The sequence below is a fragment of the Acomys minous genome (genome assembly GCF_964271855.1).
Source record: "Acomys minous genome assembly, chromosome: 6".
Classification (NCBI taxonomy): Eukaryota; Metazoa; Chordata; class Mammalia; order Rodentia; family Muridae; genus Acomys; species Acomys minous.
Genome location: NC_140487.1, coordinates 80,050,495 through 80,067,123, shown reverse-complemented (window position 1 = coordinate 80,067,123; position 16,629 = coordinate 80,050,495). Strand labels below are relative to the sequence as shown.

General features: G+C 46.1%; 1 protein-coding gene across 2 annotated transcripts in view; it reads right to left on the bottom strand.

Annotated features, from left to right (window-relative positions):
- AK4 (adenylate kinase 4) overlaps window positions 1-16,629 on the bottom strand; it is a gene marked incomplete at its 3' end in the record, with an annotated part of 53,282 nt that overhangs the window by 18,077 nt on the left and 18,576 nt on the right. For both annotated transcript variants that reach the window (XM_084784436.1, XM_084784435.1), the window contains one exon: window positions 3,084-3,203. In XM_084784436.1, the coding sequence (XP_084640562.1) occupies window positions 3,084-3,203 (120 nt within the window). The remainder of the gene's footprint in view (window positions 1-3,083; window positions 3,204-16,629) is intronic.

Sequence of the window (16,629 nt, the reverse complement as noted above, 5' to 3'; positions counted from 1 at the left end):
ATGGTGCTGGGAGCTATGAGAAAGCACACTGAGCATGCAAGTAAATCCATGGCCTCTGCATCAGCTGCTGCCTTCAGGTTCCTTCCCTGGCTCCCTGCTATGACGGCCTGTGATGTAGAAGTGTAAGCAAATGAACTCTTCCTTCCCAAAGCTGCTTTTGGTCATGGTCATCACAGCAATGGAACCAGGAGCCAGAGGAAGGAATGGGTGAAACATCACCTTCCAGGCACGGCATGGCCTTCGAGCGTCTCAACTCCCGGCGAGCACAAGGCCCGCCTAGGCCGAGTGGTCAGCCATCAGCCATCAGCCATCAGCGTTCTGCCCTGGAGAGGTTCACAAGGCTCTGCCCCCCTGCGAGGACTCACAGGCAGGTTAGAGGGACTACTCCAGAAGAGAGACATTTTCTTCAGTTCTGCGTCCGCTGGTTGCCCACTCTCCTATAAATAAACCCTCACCCATGTTCCTTAATTAAACTCACTGGGGCAACACAAAACCAAAATTAAACAGAAAGAGGTCCGGTTGGGAAAGGGGAGGGCCAGCAGGGACAACAAATGAGGAGTAAATTGAATAAAAAAAATATTTACATACAAAATCTCATAATGAAACTCATAATCTACGCTAATAAAAGTATTTTAAGTTGGGAGCCGGAGAGAGATGGCTCAGAGGTCAAGAGCACTGGCTGCTCTCCCAAAGGTTCTGAGTTTAACTCTCAGCAACCACACGGTGACTCACAACCATCTATAATCAGATCTGGTGCCCTCTTCTAGTGGGCAGGCACACATGCAGGCAGAACATTGTACACATAATAAATAATTTTTTAAAAGTAGTTTAAGTCTTTCATCATTAAAATATTTCTTGGTTATTTGATCAGTGACATAAAATTTGATCAACAATGCACAAATCAAAAGACTTTCTCTGCAAGCTCAGAAAACACTAGGCTGACTCAGCACACTTACTGTGTACCTACTCTCCCCCTCAAATCCATATTTTTCTAACCCATGTTTATCCCTGGGGGACATCATCTTCTCATTTATATTTCATGTGTCTGAATATGTGCCCGCATGCTCACATGTGTACCATGTCATTTATATGTGATGTGTCTAAATGTGTGCCTGCATGTTCACGTTTACCATCATCTTCTCATTTATATGTGATGTGTCTGAATGTGTGCCTGCATGTTCGCATGTTTACCATGTACATGTCTGGTGCCAGGGAAGCCAAAAAGGCACTGGAGTTACCGGCTCAAAGCCAGAGCCTCCCACAAGAGCAGCAAGTGATCCTAACCACTGAGCAATCCTCCAGATCCCTCCTCACCTTTTCCAAAAAAATTAACCCAACCCTCTCCATTGTGACGGTGGCGCACGCCTTTATTCCCAGTACGCGGGAGGCATAGATAGGCCGATCACTGAGTTCGAGGCCAGCCTGGTCTACAAAGTGAGTCCAGGATAGCCAGGGCTACACAGAAAAACTCTTGTCTCGGAAAAAAAAAACCCAACATCAACAAAAAATTAACCCAAGCCTTTTTTTCAATCAATAAAACAATTTCCTTCCCTGTGTCCTTGGAGAACTATAAAATGTGTTTTCTCTTACAGTATTTGCAGCTAATTTTTAAAAACATTCTTTACACAGGTTTCCTAAGATTGATAGTATAGCACCTTAAAAAAACAAAATTTTAGGGGGGATAGGGAGGTGGCTCAGAGGTTAAGAGCACTGGCTGCTCCTCCAAAGGTCCAATTCCCAGCAACCACATGGTGGCTCACAACCATCTAGAGTGAGATTTGGTGCCCTCTTCTGGCATGCAGATGTACATGCAGACAGAAGACTGTATAAATAATAACTCTTAAAAAAAAAAAACTACAAAATTTTAAACTATTTGCCCAAAAAAAGGGTCAAGTAAACATCCTCCTGAAAGATTCATCCTGGCTGGGTGTGGTGGTGCATGCTTTGAATCCCAGAACACAGAGGCAGGGGCATCACTGTGAGTTCAATCAAAGCCATCCTGGTCTATAGAGCAAGTCCAGGACAGCCAAGGCCATACAGAGAGACCCTGTCTCGGAACTCTGGTGCTTGTGGTTTGATCACTGCTCCTTGGCAGAGCAGCCTTGGGGGCACACAGAGGAAGGAGATACAGGCTATGTGGATGAGAGCTTTGTAGGCTGAGGGCAGACAGCAGGAGAGGAGGGCCCGTGTCAGAGGTAGGGGAATAGGGCAAAACGGGAAGGGAGGATGAGAACGGGAAGACAAGAGCAAGGGGATAACAATTGAGGTATAATTATAACAAATTAAGAGAAACAATTTTTTAAAAAGAAAAAAGAAATCCTGCCTCAAAAAACCCAAAAAAACCAAACAAAACAAAAAGACACACCCCTGGGTAGAAATTCAGAATGGAATGGCTGGATCATAAATACAGCCAGCACTGCACTGTGCCATATAGCCCCACTCTAACCCCATGGCCTAAACTCACTATAATAGCCCAGGCTGGCTTACAAATTGCTGTAGCCTCCTCCTTCTGCCTCCCAAGTGCAGAGAGGAAGGATTCCCTCACATTGACCTAAGGCTACCACTTTTATAATTGTTTCCTATATAGTCAATATAGGATTTTTTTTTTCTGTGTGAAATTTTTATTAGTGGCACTTTTTTATTTGTCCTAGAGAAAATTATATGAATAGAATTTACTTGTCAATAGCTAATTACCTTTGGGAAGGCTTGCAAAGATTTTATATGCAAATAATTTAAAATTGCAGTGGTCATTTTTTACTTAATACGTTATCATTTCTTTGTATACAGAGTTTGGCGCATTAGACATGATACAATATAGGATTTTTAGACACCCTATCTCTGCTAATCTGTAGAATGAAAAACAAGAAACTCATAGTTGGAATTTTATAACCCCAGTAAATGAAAAATAACCTCTTAATTTAAGATAGTACACCCACTTTTGAGTTCATCACAGAAACCATGGCGCTGAGGCAACGGCAGCAGACTTCCCTGGAGTAAATGCTTTCATAGGGAAAGCAGCAGCTAATAAAAGGTTATGAGAGCAATGCAGGGTGTCGAAACCCAGCCTGCCACTACCCACTTACCATCCAACAGCCAATGTTGGGCGCTCCGTGTCTCCAGCTCTGACATCATTAGGCGTGTGATCACATGATCTGGAACCAAAAGACCTTTTTCTAGGTACTGCTTTGCCTCGTGACCAACCTCTGTTAGAGAGATAAAAAAGAAAAAAAAAAGAAAAAAGAAACATTCAAGAAGGCGGCTTCCAAGAAGGGTGTGTGGGCACAAGTCTGCAGTTCCAGCACTCAGGTACACACAGGAGGATTAGGATTAGGGTTGGAAAAGTTCAACATCATCCTAACAGCAAGCTCTAGGGCAAACTGGTCTTCAACCTCTGTTTTCCAAAATATGGGAGGAAGAGAAATTAGTGCACTCTTAGCTTTCTGGTCCATCGTCCATTACACGTAGCGATGTTGAAAGAAGGCAACTATTACAGTGTCTTAATATTGAGGGTTTTTTTTTTTTCCAAATGAGGCACTGTTGCTTTTTAAATGCCTAGTAGATTATAAAAAGCAACTCTTGCCAGGCGTGGTGGTGCACACCTTTAATCCCAGCACTCAGGGAGGCAGAGGCAGGCGGATCACTGGTCTACAAAGTTGAATCCAGGGCAGCCAAGGCTACATTGAGAAACCTTATTTTGGAAAATGAAACAGGTAAGTAGGCAAGTAAACAGATAGATAGGTAAATAACAGAAAATGTAAAAAGCAAGTCTTTGAGATATAACAGGTAAAAATACAAAAAAAAGGAATGGCCAAGAAGATTAGAGACAGAGGTGGGACACAAAGGCTTAGAAAGAAGCACAGGAAGACTGGGGGAGGACCGGCCACTTCCGGAGAGACCAGAGAGAGAAAGCCATCCCAATGACCATATAAACTTGGCCATAGAGGCACCTGACTTTGAAATCACAGCACTGGGGAAGCACAGACAGGTAGATATCCGGGAATAAGAAGCAAATTGCAGGCCAGTTAGGGCTACATAGTTAGGCCCTGTCTCAAGGAATACCACATAGGCAGGCATCACAGTCAACCCCTATGATCAACACTCAGGAGGGCCAAGGAAGGAGCAAGAGTTTAAATTAAGGCTACATCAGAAAGACCTGTCTCCAAAACTTTAAAACTATTATATAAGATCACACAGACAGACAGACAGACAGACAGACAGACAGACACACACACACACACACACACACACACACACACACACACACACACACAGAGTTTTCTTCTCTTGCACCTCAATATAAGCAGATGGCATGCAGTGACAGTTGTAAAGGCAAGTTGGCATTATTAGTGGACTACCAAGTTCATGAAAGGATATAAATTAAAATGTAATTCAGAGAAAAACAATTTCCCATATATAGAAACTATTGTATGAGACTGGCAGACACAGGATGGAGCGAAACATGCGTTTTTCTAGGAACTGAACACTTGCTACAAAAATGAAGTCCTCTGCTGAGCAGGGATCTGAGCCACTGAGAGCCACATTCACACAGGCGTAAGTTCTTAAAAAACACAAACCCATGCAGGTGAGATGGCTCAGTGGGTGAAGGTGGCTGCTACCAAACCGGAGTACCTGAGACCTCAACACCCTGGAACCCACAGGGTGGACAGAACAGGCTCCAGCAAGTTGTTCTTACCTCTACTCATGCTATGGCACACACCTGCACACTAGGATACATGATGGATGGGTAGAGGGGAGGATGGGTTGATGGGCGGGCAGGCAGGCAGATGGGCAGGCAGGCAGGCAGGCGGACAGGCAGGCAGGCAGGCAGGCAGGCGGGCAGGCAGGCAGGCGGACAGGCAGGCAGGCAGGCAGGCAGGAGGACAGGCAGGCAGGCAGGCAGGCGGGCAGGCAGGGAGGCAGGCAGGCGAACAGGCAGGCAGGCAGGCAGGCGGACAGGCAGGCAGGCAGGCAGGCAGGCGGGCAGGCAGGCAGGCGGACAGGCAGGGAGGCAGGCAGGCGAACAGGCAGGCAGGCAGGCAGGCGGGCAGGCAGGCAGGCAGGCAGGCAGGAGGACAGGCAGGCAGGCAGGCAGGCAGGCGGGCAGGCAGGCAGGCGGACAGGCAGGCAGGCAGGCAGGCGGGCAGGCAGATGGGCAGGCAGGGAGGCAGGCAGGCAGGCAGGCAGGAGGACAGGCAGGCAGATGGGCAGGCAGGCGGACAGGCAGATGGGCAGGCAGGGAGGCAGGTAAGTAGGTAGGTAGGTAGATAACTAAGAATAATAATAGTGGGTTGGAGGAGAACGTCTAAGAAGTATGAATAAAATAAAATAATAAATAAAAACACAGGTCCAAGCCAGATATGATAGACTGTGCCTATAATCACAGCCATTGGGAGGCTAAGGCAAGAAGAAGGCTGCAACATGGAGGGGGCTCCCCAGGCTACAGAGACCCTGTTCTCAAAGGAAACCAACTGCAACACAGTCCAAGGCATCCCAGGCCCGAGCATTTGTTAACATGCACCACAAGTACAACCCAAACTGTGCAAGCATATACTTCTTAAGATTTGTAGCTATGGAAACCTGAGGTGGCTCTGTTAGGTAGTTACTCGCTGCCACACAGAACCAACAGATGACCTGAGGATGCCCAGGACCAATATGGCGAGAGAACTGATGCTGGCCACACCCGTGCTGTGGCACAGGTATGCACATGGGTGCACGGACACACACATTTTGAAGGAATCACATTTATTCGGTAAGCATTATTAATTATAAACTATGTGGTGAGTAATACTTTGGATACAGTTTGAGCTTACTGATAGCAACATGGAAGTTTATTTGTTTTTTTGTTTGTTTGTTTGTTTTGTTTTTTGAGACAGGGTTTCTCTGTGTTAGCCTTGGCTGTCCTGGACTCACTTTGTAGACCAGGCTGGCCTCGAACTCACAGCGATCTGCCTGCCTCTGCCTCCCGAGTACTGGGATTAAAGGCGTGCACTACCACGCCCGGCGGAAGTTTATTATGTCCCTGAGAACAACGGCATCCACAGCTAAGTAACACATCCCAGTAGTTTGTGTGATGTGTCCAAAATCCTCATTAAGGTCCTCCCCCTCACCTCCAAAGTTAGACTTGACAGCTTCACTGACATAACGTATACACCATAAAATTTCCATTTTATGACATACAACGCTGAGAATGACCCAAACAAGTGGCTAACTATTTATGGCTGACAGGTGTGTTGATACTGGCAGTGCTGGGGGTGAACCCAGACCCTCACATGAGTGCACTATCGCAAAGCATCTTACTTCCCCAGCCATTGGCCGAGGGTGGGGGCCACGGCAGGGCGTGGGGCAGGGGGGGATGAGAAGGCACCTGGGAAACACACTGCAGGGGTTTGGGACCCTCCACATATATGGAGGAACCCCAAGCCCTCACAGGCATTTGGTGGTGATTCTGGTGGTATTTAAAGCAGCCTTGGAAATGTCACCCCTGAACCCCAAGACCAGCTTCTTCAATTGAGGGGCCTGGTGCAAACTCAAAGTATGGTTAAGGCCCTCCATGGAAAACAAAGAACTTCAAGATGGCATGGCAGAGCATCCTACTAAGTAGGTGTAGGTCACAGAACAAGGCACTACGGCACTGGAACGGGGTGGCATGGTGCATGCAAAGGAGGCTGGGAGAGGCTCAAGCAAAGACAAAGGCTTGACACAGGAAGCAGAAGCAAGGGAGGATCCCCTCATCACGGTACCTCAGCTTGATCCAAACCAAGCTTAAAATAACCCTGTGGGGGAGCCGTCCAGCATTCTCGCTCAAATGTGTAATTGAGAGAAGGGTCCAGGTGCAGCGTGCTTTCTCAACTATTCCAGGCAGCTGTGGCTCCCTCTGACGGATGGCAGCCAGCATATCCACTGCCCTGACGCAGCACACCACACACAGAGATCCACACCATCCCAAAAACTGGCCCTGCAAGCTGGGCGTGGTGGTGCACACCTTTAATCCCAGCACTCGGGAGGCAGAGGCAGGCGGATGTCGGTGAGTTCCAAGCCAGCCTGGTCTACAAAGAGAGTCCTGGACAGCCAAGACTACACAGAGAAACCCTGTCTCGAAAAACCATGTTTAGATGAATTACAGAGCTGATCCAACTTCCTAAGGAATCCAAAGGTGAATACATATACTTTTATTTATTTACATTCATTCATTCATTCATTCTCTCTCTCTCCATAGACTTTCTTTCTTTCTCTTTCTATTTATCTATCTTTCTATCTATCATGTGTCTATGTATCTATCACGTACAGGGGAGGGGGATGCCAGCTGGAGCATCTCTAAGTGCACAGTGGCCTCTAACTTGAAATCAATGTGCTCCAACCTCCCACGTGTTGAGATTAGAGATGCGTGCGTGCCACTTTCCTGGCAAAAACTTTAAACTTAAAAATTTTACAAAGCTTTGGCAAAGTGGCTCAATCCTTCTAAAACTCCTGCTTCCAAGTTTTGTTGGCTCACATCTGTTTGGGGTTTACAGTTGCCCACATTCATGGAAGCAAAGAACAGACCCTGGTCAAGAATACCGTAGCCAGCTGCAAATGGGCAGCATGCAGGGCCCACTGTGAGCACATCTAAGATAGAAGACAATGCCTCTTCCTGTGGAATTTGGGAAGGCAGTGCTTAGGGGGCACACCAGGCGGCTCATCCTACAGCTACCTATCTACTACTGGGGGGCTGTTACCTCAAACACTGGAGAGAAGGCACGCGTTCCAAAGACGAGCAATTTCAGGAAATAAAATGTGATAGGCTGGCAGCAGGGAGGAAACCAGTACTGTCTGGGACTGGATATGGTTCCTGGTCTTATGGCTGTGATACTGGATATGGTTCCTGGTCTTATGGCTGTGATTCCACTAAGAACTCATTGAGCTGGGATGTGACAGATGCCAGGCTCTGCACCAGCCTACCACTTGGCCCGTCTCAAAGCTTAAAGCTTTCCACAGCGAAATGCCATGGCAATTTCTGTCACTGGACAAAAACTTAAAAGTCAGTAAATTACAAAGACCAGCTGTAGTAACACACACCTGTAACCCTAATACTGCTGAGTGAGGCAAAGTCAGGAGGAATGCCGCAAGTTCAAGGTCAGCCTGGTATACATGATGAGTTCCAGGCCATCTAAAGCAACCCTGTCTCAAAAAGACAAAAACTGGCAAGATGGCTCCACCAGCGAAACTAACTGCCACCAAGCTTAACAACCTGAGTTAGACGCCTGAGATCCACAAGGTAGAGAGAACTTAGTCCCTCAAGTTTGTCCTCTGACCTCCCATGAGCAGCACAGCATGCGCCACTGCCACCACTATCCCACATACACGGGGGTGTGATCGATGGGGAGTGATGTCACTGGAGCTGGGATTACAAGTACACAGGCTTCCAGCTCACTCTCTGCTTTGTGCCTGTGGCTGAGGATATGAGCTCCCAGCTGCCTGCCACCATGCCCATACTTACTGCCATGCCTCCCTGCCACGGGCTCTTACCTCAACAGAACCATAAGCTGAAGTAAACTCTTCCTTCTACAAGCTTCCTTGGATATGGTGTTTTGTCACAGCACCCGAAAAATCATACAGTGCTCACCTGTCTTTTGTTGGCAAAATCTTACTAAATATAAAGGTGTATGTTTTTCTTCCTACAGAATCTGGCTAGTGGGGCTGGAGAGACAGCTCAAAGATTAAGAGCACCACTGGCTGCTCTTCCAAAGGTCCGGAGTTCAATTCCCAGCAGCCACATGGTGGCTCACAACCATCTATAATGAGATCTGGTGCCCTCTCCTGGTGTGCAGGTGTACATGCAGGCAAAACACTATATACATAATAAATAAATCTTTTTAAAAAAGAATCTGGATAATTATATAAAAGTTAAAAGCAGACAAAATTATTTTAACAATGAGTTACATATTACAAATGCAGGAAATTAAGATTATAAGAAAACAAGGCACTGGCTGGCAGGAGTAGGGGTGTAAAGGAGATATTTAAAATGAACTGTTTTGTACCAGTAATCTTCTATTTCTTGGGCTAGATAATAACATACAACTCTCTCTGTGTGTGTGTGTGTGTGTGTGTCTGTCTGTCTGTCTGTCTGTCTGTCTGTCTGTCTAAGTAAGAACAAACTGGACTCAGAAGACAAGCTAGTCAAATGTCCACCTTGCAGAACTTTTCATGGTGTGCCTGGCTGGGTTACTAAAGACAAGCATTCTGTGCCCATTCAATGTCTCTGAAGAAAAACCTTGGCAAGGAACCAATCCCTTTCCAAGGCTGCATACCCCAAAAGCCCCTGATGCAATGTGAAAGGGACAAAACTAGAAGAAATTGCCCCCCCCCCTTAGCAGCATCCCTTCTGCAAATACCAATAGCAAAAAATCCAACACACACGAGGCCTGATCATCCACACCATAGCTTTGTGATCCTAGAGACTAAGTTCTTCCTCCCCCATGCATAGTCAGAGTATTGTCCAGAGAACTCAGGTACTTCCTTGAAAAATACTGAGTCCTCCTATAAACTGTTCATCCTTCATGTTACTGTGCTAAAGAAAATATGCAAGCCAGGCATAGTGGCACACACCTTTAGTTCCAGCAGTGGGGAGGCAGAGGCTGGGGGATCTGAGTTCAAGGCCAGTCTGTTCTACATAGCAAATTCCAGGACAGCCAAGGCCAACAATGTGAGACTCTGTATGAAAAACTAAAAGCACTTTAAATAGTCTTAGAGGAGGAGGGGTCATAAAGAGAAAAAATGCTCAGAGTGTGTGTGTGTCTGTGTGTGTGTGTGTAAAAGCTTCAGAAGAAAATATTCTTAGAAAATCTTGGCTTCTGGCGCCCAAGTACACACAGAACCACAGATAACAACCTGTAGAGATAAGTTCAGTGGTGCTCACTCGCGTTAAAAACTCAAGCACAGTAGCGTATGCTACCTGGGGGCTGAGAAAGGAGGATCCCTGGGGCTTGCGGTCTAGTCAGCTTAGTTTAATGAACCAGCCCTAGGTCCTAGTGAGGGAGTCTGCCTCACCAAACAAGGTAAACTACACCTGTGAAATGACACCCATATTCATCCCCAACCACCCCTTTACAGCACACAGAAATGACGTGTGCCAAGGATTGATCTGTAGCTCCAGTAGTAGAGCGCTTGCCTGGCGCATCCAGCCAGCCCTGAGTTCTGTCTCCCAGCACTACACAAACTAGACATGGTGGTACACACCTGTAGTCCCAGCTTGGAAGGTGATTGTAAGAGGGTCAATCAAAAAAAAAGCTCAAGGACACACTTCACTATAGAGCCTCAGGCTAGCCAGGGCTACCTGAGATCCCAACTTTAAAAAAAAAAGATGCTCAAGGCTGGGTTTTAGTAGGTAAAATGGTTGCCATTAGGTAACTGTAAGGCTCAGTGTTCAGATCCCAAGAATCCACATAAATGAGTGGATGCCGGAAGCCGGCCAGTAACTCTAGAGCTCAGATAACTGAACAAAACATCCCCAGAGAATGTGGCTAGCCTCGACTGCATCAGTAAGCTCTGGGTTCAACTAAGAGGCCTGCCTCAATAAAGATGGCTAGAAATCAAGAAACACTCCTGAAGACACCTTCATACACACACACACAAACACACACACACACACACACACACACACACACACACACACACACACACGATGTCAGGTTGGGCATGGAGTGACTCACACCTCCAATTCCATCACTCAGAAGGTTGAGGAAGGAGTATCATCCTGGTTTGAGGACAGCTTGGACTACAGAATAAGACCCTGTGTCAAAAAAATAAACAAGACCAACAAACAAGCCCAAGTCCTTTAGGGGTAGAAACTATGGCAAACTCCCTAAGTCACTGTGGCACCTAGCCCCCAAAAGTGTCTTTTCAGACAGTCGGCATCCAAGCTTCAGTCAGCCTTGCTGAATCAAGCACACGCTTTCCTCCCTTGGTACTGCAAAAGCAATTTTAAATCACCCGGACGCTTGCTGCTGGGAGCTATGAAGAAAACGCTCACTCTAGTGCAATGATAAAGAGCATACAGCTTAAAGCCTGGCTGGCAGAGTTTAAGTCTCAGCTCTGACAATTAAGGCTACTATAAGGGGCTTTGGTCACTTACGTCCTGGAAATGGCTGCGTCACTACCTGTTTTCAAAGACATGGAATGTGCCTCTTTGATATGATGGCTCTTTGCAAACCTCACATGAGAACGTCTCAGGTGCTGGCTCCTAAGTGTCAGTGGAGGCTCTAAGCAACTCACGGAATCACAGATACCTCTCAGCGATATACCTACGCCCATTTCTTGTAAGTAAGGAGGAAACTGAAAAGGGAACTTGCTGAGGGCTGCAGAGCTGCCGAAGCAGCTATGCTTACGTGTGCTCCCTGGGGCAAACATGAAGCCTAGAGTTTGGAGCCCAGCACCCACATAACAAATCAAGACCCTTTACCCCAAAGTCCTCTTCTTCCCTCCACATGCACACACAGGCAGATAGCACAATAATTTTTTTTTTGAGCCTTCCTACTGATTTGAAGAACAGTGCAAACCCTCGTTTTTAAAAACTTAAAACCATAAAAAGCGATTGAAATTTCAGAAGCCAAGCCAACGCAGACATCGGCATCTGCTTGTTTTCTTGGCCCAGCACCAGAGCACGTGCACACTCATAAAAACCCGCCATGAACATCTGGTAGAGTACCGCAGGCCGCCTCAAGCAGCCAAGGAAAACAGAGACAGCAGAAGACCACAAGGAAACAGATAAGGACAAGTGCCCTGGAAGTCAGCCAGAGCATCCATACTGAAGCATCTTTTCAGCGTCAAGCCTGCTGCACGTGAGCCCTGGCAGCCACCACGGCAGACATAACAAACAGTCCCAAGGAGTGCGATTGTCCTTCCTTCCTTCTTTCCGGGAGCTCTTTTCCTCTGCAAAAACCGAAGAACAGCATCCCTGGTAACCTGATCCAGTCCAGTGACTGCCCCCACTCAGAGGACAGAGAGGAATTTCATTCTCAGTCTGACCCGGCCACGGCAGAAGGCTGCCGTGCAGTTGGCGGGGCCAGCCCCTGAGCAGGAAGTATCTTGGCTGTGGATCAGCCGAGGGACGATTGTTCTCCAATGCCATCTGTGCAGGTGGCACAGGCTGCCATGGCTGCTCAGGCACGGTTTTCCCCTTCCCTCTTCGCCCTTCAATTTTCTCATAACCTGGTGGAGATATAAAACCGAAAACCAAAAAATGTGCCCAAAGCAGGTTGGGAGTGCAGGCAAGAGCTGATGTCAAGACTTCCCACAGGATTGCAGCACTGAGAGACCCTGTAGCACACTGATAGGCCAACCTGCAGCCAGTCACCTGGCAGTAACAATAAGCAACAGCAGTAGTCACTAAGCACTATGGGTTTGGGGCTAGAGAGATGGCTCTCTGCAGTTAGCTGTCCTTGCAGAAGGCCTGGGGTTCAGCTCCCAGCATGCACAGCAGCCACCTCAAATAATTCCAGGTCCCAGGAATCTGACGCCATCATCAGGCTTCTGCCTCTGCCTCCTGAGTGCTAGGATTAAAAGCATGCACCACCATAGCTTTTGTTTTGTTTTGGTTTTTTTTGAGACAGGGTTTCTCCGTGTAGCCCTGGCTGTCCTGGAACTAGCTCTGTAGGCTGGTCTTGAACTCCAGAGGCCTGCCTCTGCCTCCCGAGTGGACTTCTTAATTTCTAAGTGATGCTTCTTCTACTAGGGGGAAAATTGATTGTGATTGAGGCCCAGGCATTTTGGGCTACATGTATGGTCTTTTCTCTAGGAGTAGTCTTCCTAATCGTGGCTACAGTTTCCATTCATTATTGTGAGCACTAAGTTGTGGCTATACTACTGTTTCTAACATGCAGTCAGCACTTGGACTTCACATAATTGGATCCCAGGGTCATCTTTAAAAAAGCAAAAACAAAACAAAACAAAAAAGACCCAAGATCTTCTATGTACCCTAGGCTGGCCTGAATGAAACGAGTTAGTGATCCTCCTGCCTCAGCCTCCCAAATGTTGGGCATATACTACCATGCTTGGCCCATCAGTATTTTTCAATTGTGTAAATAAAGAGCAAAAAAAAAAAAAGAAAAAAAGAAAAAAAGAAAGAAAGAAAGAATGAGTGATAATCATGATGATGGTGGTGATAAATGAACAATCCAAGGTCTACCCTAGGCAAGAGAAAGGTAAAATCTTATAGCTAGCTAACAAGTGTATCCAGAGGTAAAGGCGCTTACCACCAAAGCTTGACAACCTTAGTGTGATCACTGGAAACTATAGAATACAAGTAGAAAACTGGGTCCCACAAGTGTATACACACACACACACACACACACACACACACACACACACACACACACACCAAAAAAGAACCTCAAACCTCAATACTGTTCCCCCCTTTCTTAGAGACTCTCAAGGGGAAGATAGCCTTATCTAAAATTTCAATCAAACGTTTAAAAGAGCCAAGAGTCCAGGATTCTACTACTGCTCGCTCTAGTCTGGCAGACGGGTCTTTGAACCAGGAGACCTCTCTAGAGCCAGGGAGTTGGGAGGTGGTACCTGTAATGAGAAACCAGCAAGCACTGGATGCCTGCAAGTGGGCTGCAGAGAAAGCAGAGCTGTGACAAACCAGGACAGCCACATGCTGACCTCTAGCAGGGTGGGCAATGGCTAGTGGGTGTGTTAGTAATGAGCGACAGTGGTGTCTAATATGCCAGGCCAAAACGCTGCTTGTCTTAAACCTTCAATACAAGCCCTTCGTTATCAAGGCACTCTGAGGGACGGAAGTTACAAGAACAATGTCCAACGCAGCACGAAGCCATGCAGGAAAGAATAAAAAGCGGAAATGAATATCAGGCAAGCAGGAGATCTGAAATGGGTACTGAAGTTACCTCATAGGGGATGGGGAGTTATTAAGTCCCCAACCCTTCGCTAAGTTGACTAGCACAGCCCATCCTTGAACTAGCTCAGTAGCCATGGCAGGCTTGTCATCATCCTCTGCCTTAGCCACCCAAACTGCTGATATTATAATATATAAAACCACATCTTCTTAGGATTTTAAAATATTTTTCAATTATGTAAGTGGTGGGGGTCAGGTGCCCATAGAAACCAGGTGTTAAACTCTCGTAAAGCTGAACACAGGATATAAGGCAATTGTGATCCACTCAATGTTGTTACGGGGAATTGAACTCGAGTCCTGTGGAAAAGGCTGTGCTCTTAACCAATGAGCCAGCAGCCTGCCTTGCATCGTTTCAACATAACAGACAATGCCGGAGGGCTTGAGAAAAGTCAATGCTCTGTTAGGACCTAACACATCCTATAATACCTCACCAGAAAGGCTCAACATTGTGACCAGGATTTGTGCTGATTTAATAACCTCTTGAAATATCAGACCAAGCTGGTCTAGAATCCAAAGATGGGGTAACGGGGAGGAGCCAATGGATTTAAGGCCCAGTTAACAAGGTGCTGGAGATGGCTCAGCGATTAAAAGCACTGTGTATGTGCTCTTGGAGAGGACACAGCGGATCCCAGCACCCACATGATGGCTCACAAACATCTCAACTCCAGGTCCACGGGACACAAGGCCCTCTCCTGGCTTCCTCAGGCACCAGGCGTGCAAGTGGTACACAGACATACATACAGGCAGAAAAAAAAAAAAAGCAAAACACCCATATGCATGAAATAAAGTGAGCTCTAAAAAGAAACAGTTAACTGCCAGTCTGCTTCCAGTGGGACAATCCATTCCCGGTTATTTATATTCCTACAGGCTCCTAGCAGACATTCCAAGGTGCTTCCCTCATTAGCCAAATGGCCTGTAGGGTACCAGCCCCTTGATTTCAACCCATAAGCTTACTGTGGTCTCTGGTCTTCAAATCCACATCGCTATTCCAAATAGCACATACCTGAAAGTTGAATGCTGTACCAGGGAGACTAATTTTAGAGGCACTTCAAAATATTCGCACTTACTCTGCTGCCAGAGAAAGGAGAAAAACAACGCAGGCACACAGTTCAGAAATGCCCTGGCTGCTCCCCAAAGGGTGCATGAAGACAGTGACATATTCAACAGTGACTTCCCTCCCCTCTCCATTATAAACCAGGACACCTAAGCACCTCTAGAGATGACTAAAACCCAGGCAGTGTACACCCCTCACCAGCCAAGGCAGCAACTGAAGAAAGCAGCCAATAAAATTAAGTGGTTTTTAAGCCAGTCCACTTCAAGGGTATAAATAGATTTCCACTGCTTTGCTTAAAATGTCAAACAAATCTTACAAAGCTGGCCCCTGACCCCCACATGTGCTGTGGTGTGCACATACATGTGCAAATGTGCATCAAGTTTAATTTTTTTTTTTTTTCATTTTAAGAGGCTCAGTGGTTACGAGCACTGCCTTTCCAGAGACTTCAGGTTCAATTCCCAGCACCCAGTTGGAAGCTAACGAGCTTCCGTAACTCCAGTTCCAGAGGCTTCCAATGCCTTCTTCTTGCCTCCTAGGGTACCATGGCACACACATGGTGCATACATACATGCAGGGGAAAATGCCATACACATAAGACAAATGATGATAGTATCTTTTATGCTCACTTTGGTGATGTTTAGTCTATTTTGCTTTGTCTTTTGTACGACCTTCTAAGAGCAATTACAACTATATGATTCTTGGTAGCAATCAGTGAAATAAATCTGTATTTTTTTCCTCCCTCACAAATATGTTTGTCAGATATATTGGGTCAGAAGGCTGAAGAAGATGCTCCAACATTATAGAGAGTTTTTGGGTGACTATTCAGGTAGAAAACTATCTCTGTCATCTTTTCATTTGGAAAGCTACAAACCTGCACTCCCGGCAAACTCAGGTAACCAAATGTATTCCTTCTCAAGTCTCTGATGGAGTTGAAGACCATGTAGCTTAGTTTTACAATGAAGCTTAGTTGTTTAGGGGTTAAGATGTTTTTGGGTCTAGATAGATGTTTTAAGTTGATGATGACAAGATGTGATGGAGATTGATTTACATTCAGAATTTTAGATGCACCAAGATAGGAAAGATGTTTTCTTCAAGGCTGTCAAATACAAATAGCCAAAACACTAAGAATGTAACATTTATATAATTCCTGATTGTGTCATGGTTATTTTTGCTATAGGTAGTTTATTATATATATAATATATATGTATTATATATTATATATATGTGGAATAATATAAATGTATATGAAGAAAAAAGAAAGAAAACTTAAAAAAAAGAAAATTGCAAGATTGGACATAGTAGTGCACACCTACAACTTAGCAACTGGGAGGCTGACGCAGAAGAATGAGTTCCAGGGCAGCCTGGTCTGTTCAGCAAGAATTTGTCTCAGAGAGAAGGAGACACTGTTACAATAGACCACTATAGTGAGGACCCGGTCCTCAGAGGGAGCAACCATGAAGAAACTTGAGCAGACTCCTGGTCTGTATCGCCTGACACTTGGACAACACAGCAAAGTGCAAAGGAGCGGACTCTATACCTCCTTGTGTCCTTTCAGAGGCCACTTATCACTAAACAGATTTAAGAGGTAAGTAGAAGTGCCAGCCATAGTGGCTGAAGCGGGAGTGCAAAGCTAGCCTAGGCTGCACACATGAGTTAGTTCCAGGCCAAACTAAGCTACAGAGGG